We start from the raw sequence: 5000 nt of genomic DNA on the forward strand, positions 1-5000 counted from the left end.
AAGGGGAGGCAAATGTTATTCATTATTTGGTGATTGATTGTCCAAAAATATATACGAGGCGAATGTGTGATTGCGTGAATGTTATCATAGGTGTGTGGTAATTCTGAGAGAGATTAAAGTGGAAAAAAATCTAAAATACTGATTTATTCTGAAGATCCCTATCACATATCAAAAAAGACGAACAATCAGCTTTATCTTAAGCATGCCTTCGTATAAAGATCTAAATAAATAAAGATAAATAAATAAAGTATAAAGAAACGCTCGGACTCCACAGAAAACGGTCCAAAATCAAAGAAAACGGTACTTAATGGAGGACATACTCGTAGAAATATGTAGCTTTGTCGCAGTCCACGTTGTACCACCAGTCACAGCTGAAAGTTTCCTGGTTGAAGATCGTACCGTTGGTGCAGAGGAACTGGGCTCCCTGTGGGCCGTACCTGTCGTCGTCACACACGTGGTACACCTAGTGAGATGAGGGAAAGAAAAGGAAAGATAATTAATAACTTAAAGTGTAAGGAATGTAGTATTTTGATCAATTGGGTTTAATTGCGCGATTCTAAAGTACGTTAATCGTAGTTTTATTCATACCTTAAAATATTCGTCAAAGTGAACTAGAGAGAGAAAAAAAAATTCTGAATAAATGTATATGTACAGCATATTTCCCCCCCTTATTCTTGTATATTATAAAAGTGTTTTTGTTGATATGAATAACAAGACGTTTTTCTCTTTGGGCGTCAAAATTTATCTCAGTCATCATTAAGGCCATTTTTCAAAATAACGAGTAATGAAAATTTATTATATTAATTACCAAAAAGAGAAAGTTGTAATGTCGCTGTCAAATTTCTCTCTTACTTCTTTTCGTCTTCTAATTTTGTCTCCATGTGTTTCTACTTCTCTTCTCTCTCCTCTTCTCATACCTATTTCTTTTCTCTTCCTTTCTCTCCTCTCTCTTCTTCCTTTTTTTCTCTCTCTCTCACACACACATATCTTCCCTCCTTCTCTCTCTTTCTCTCCCCTCTCTCTCTATTTCTCGTCTTAACCCCTAACTATATCTCCCTCCCTCCCTCCCTCTCCCTCCTTCCCACCCTCTCTTTTTCCCCACCACCCTCTCGCCCTCCTCTTCTTATCCTCCTTCTTTCCCCTCCTCTTCCCTTTCGCAAATTTCTCACGTAGCGCATTCCAAGCAAGTTTTTCCTTCTCGACACATTCTCACGTTCAAGGATAAAATGGCGGATTATTTTCGCTTTTGTGCCATTTCTCTCTTTCTCTAGTTTTTTTCCCCCTTTCTTCTTCATCCTTTATCCTTGTCCTTGTCACTCTTTTTCGTCCTTCCTTCCCAACGGATCTTCTTTCTCGCGTTCTTGTTTGTTCTTCTTTTGTTTACTATTTTTATTTTTACTTTATCTTTATATATATTTTTTATTCTCTCTCTCTCTCTCTCTCTCTCTCTCTCTCTCTCTCTCTCTCTCTCTCTCTCTCTCTCTCTCTCTCTCTCTCTCTCTCTCTCTCTCTCTCTCTCTCTCTCTCTCTCTCCTTCTCCCACTCCCTCTCGCTCTCCCACTCCCTCTCCCTCCCCTCTCTCTCTATCCATCTGTATCTCCTTATCTCTCCCCGTCTTCCTCTCTCTATCTACCTCTCATCATTGTTTTCATCTTCATTCATCTATCTATCCATTTATTCAACTTCATTTAATTTTTACTCACCTGACATCCTGCCTCTGGGTTGGCGTACATGCCCGGGCGGTAAGGGACATCAGCGCAGGTGAATTTGGTGTAAGGAATCTGAAATAAAATGTACGATGAATTGGCGAAAAAAATGTGCGATTAGTTGGCGAAAAATGTGCGATTAGTTGGCGAAAAAATGTGCGATTAGTTGGCGAAAAAATGTGCGATTTGTTGGCGAATAAATGTGCGATTAATTGGCGAAAAATATACGATTAGTTGTCGAAAAAATGTGCGATTAGTTGGCGAAAAATGTGCGATTAATTGGCGAAAAAAATGTGCGATTAGTTGGCGAAAAATGTGCGATTAATTGGTGAAAAAATGTGCGATTAGTTGGCGAATAAATGTGCGATTAATTGGTGAAAAAATGTGCGATTAGTTGGCGTATAAATGTGCGATTAGTTGGTGAAAAAATGTGCGATTAGTTGGCGAATAAATGTACGATTAGTTGTCGAAAAAAATTGCGATTAATTGGCGAAAAAAATGTGCGATTAGTTGGCGAATAAATGTGCGATTAATTGTCGAAAAAAATATACGATTAATTGGCGAAAAAATGCGATTAATTGGCGTTGTGTTGAAGAGGAGAAGAAGTTAGGTATATGTTCAAACGCATACGCGCTGATACACATATTCAGGTACATATGTATACAGACACACAGGCGAGGATATAGATACACGCACATACATAGATACGTAAACACGCATATACACTTGCACAAGCATACACACAGATATATAAATACATACAAATACAATCACAAAACACACACATACACAAACACGCCTCACATACATATACACAAACACACACTTACACAGAGACACAAACTTACACCCCCCACACACACACTCACACACACACAAACAGACAGGGAATATAGCGCAGAATAGAACACCAATTTCCTTACCTCATTGTACACAGGGTAATCCACACCGGGTTCCCCAGGGATCGTGTTCTTGTGCTTGTAGGGTCCGTCCCCGTGGGGTTCACCGTAGGCTGGCTTGGGCTTGTAGGCGGGTTCCTGGTAGGCTGGCGTTGGGGACTTATAACCGGGGGCTGGGGGCTTGTAAGCAGGTGCTGGGGGCTTGTAAGATGGCTCAGGCTTGTAGGATGGGGTGGGGGGCTTGTAAGCAGGTGCTGGGGGCTTATAGGATGGTTCAGGCTTGTAGGATGGGGTGGGGGGCTTGTAAGCAGGTGCCGGGGGCTTGTAGGACGGGGTAGTGGGGGGCTTGTAAGCAGGTGCCGGGGGCTTGTAGGATGGCTCAGGTCGGTAGGATGGCGTCGGGGGCTTGTAAGCTGGCTCTGGCTCGTAGGACGGCGCCGGGGGCTCGTAGGGGGCGTCCTCCACGGGGTAGTGAGGGGCGATGGGCAGGTGACCTGTCTTCCTGGCGGGTCGGGACGGCTCCAGGTCGTAGTCCACGCTCGGGTAGTAGATCTGGCGCCTCGTCTGCGGGAGGAAGGGGGGGGGCGTTTATTTATATGTATTCGGATAGATAGATGAGTAGATAGATAAAAGGATAGGTGGATAGCAAGATAAATGGAAGGGGGATCTATATGTATAGATAGATAGACAGATAGAGAGGGAACGACGGAGGGAGGGAGAAAGAGGGAGAAAGAGAGACAGAAAGAGAGAAAGAGAGAGAGAGAGAGAGAGAGAGAGAGAGAGAGAGAGAGAGAGAGAGAGAGAGAGAGAGAGAGAGACAGAGAGAAAGAGAATCAAAACTGGTCGTTCGAATGAAGTGGAAAGAAGAAGACGAAGAACAGGAAGAAGAGGAAGAAGAAAAAGAGGAAGAAGGAGAAGAAGAAAAGAAATTGGCGCCACTGTTGACGAAAATCTCAAAACTTTCATCTCCACAAGCGTCCGTTTCTATGCCTTGACTGTGGCTTCGTCTCTGTTTACCTTTCTTCTTCGTATCATTATTATTATCATTATTATCATTGTTATAATTGGTAATATTAATATTATTGTTATTATTATTATTAAATTCATTCTATTTTCTTACCGGAATATTTTTACGATTGCGAATGGCTTAAAACACGTGTCATTCTTTTATTACGTGTGTATTGTAAAGGAATCATCAGAATTACCATCATCATCATCGTCAGTATCCCCATCTTTATCATTATCATGATTATTATTATTATCGCCATTATCATCAGTATTATCATCATCATCATCATCACCATTATAATCATCATCAGTATCACCATCTTTATTATTATTATTATCATTATCATCACCACCACCACCATCATCATCATCATCAGTATCACCATCTTTATTATTATTATCATTGCCATCATTATCATCATCTTTATCATCAATACCATCACCACCATCAACATCATCAGTATCACCACCTTTATCATTATCATTGTCATCATTATCATCATCATCACCATCATCAGTATCACCATCTTTATTATTATTATCATCATTGTCATCATTATCCTCCTCCTCATCATCACCACCACCACAATCATCACCATCATCATCATAATCACCGCTATCACCATCATCTTTATGAGCTACTGGATGTACCTCCATAATCTTGCAATATATTCTTAAAGAAAAAAAAACCTTTCCCCCTCCTGTTCAACAACAAAAAAATTAAATTGAGACAAAGGTTACAGAACCCCCCCCCCCCCCAAAAAAAAAAAAAAAAAAAAAAAAAAAAAAAACAGCTCTTATTTTGGACAATTCGAAACGAGCGAAAGTAATCTGTATTTTTTCCTTTTTTTGTTAAAGAAAAGTCCGACTATTGTTGCAGATGGAGAAAAAAATTGTTAATTGGATTCCTTGCAAAGTAAACTCAATAACAGAGAGAGAGAGAGAGAGAGAGAGGGAGAGAGAGAGAGAGAGAGAGAGAGAGAGAGAGAGAGAGAGAGAGAGAGAGAGAGAGAGAGAGAGAGAGAGAGAGAGAGAGAGAGAGAGAGAGAGAGAGACAGAGACAGACAGACAGACAGAGATAGAGAGCGAGAGAGAAAGAAAGAAATTTTTTTTTTTTTTTCTATAGTTAGGCAATAACAAGATCCATAGACGACCAGACAGCAGACAAAGCCACAGACAGACAGACAGAGACAGAGAGCGAGAGAGAAAGATTTTTTTTTTTTGATAGTTAGGGAATAACAAGATCCATAGACGACCAGACAGCAGACACAAACCCACAGACACACACAGACAGACAGACACAGAGAGAGAGGAAGAACGATAATATATATTTTTTTTGATAGTGAATAACAAGATCCATAGACGACCAGACAGCAGACACAAACCC

The 5000-nt window shown here is 40.6% G+C and overlaps 1 protein-coding gene across 1 annotated transcript in view; it reads right to left on the reverse strand.

Annotated features, from left to right (window-relative positions):
• Positions 1–320: 320 nt before the first annotated feature.
• Positions 321–5000, reverse strand: part of LOC113811286 (uncharacterized) — a gene marked incomplete at its 3' end in the record, with an annotated part of 9116 nt that continues 4436 nt past the window's right edge. The window contains 3 exon segments of the mRNA XM_070119561.1: positions 321–463; positions 1704–1781; positions 2630–3169. Coding sequence (XP_069975662.1) covers positions 321–463; positions 1704–1781; positions 2630–3169 — 761 coding nt within the window.

This window comes from Penaeus vannamei, unplaced genomic scaffold, assembly GCF_042767895.1.
Source record: "Penaeus vannamei isolate JL-2024 unplaced genomic scaffold, ASM4276789v1 unanchor352, whole genome shotgun sequence".
Taxonomy (NCBI): domain Eukaryota; kingdom Metazoa; phylum Arthropoda; class Malacostraca; order Decapoda; family Penaeidae; genus Penaeus; species Penaeus vannamei.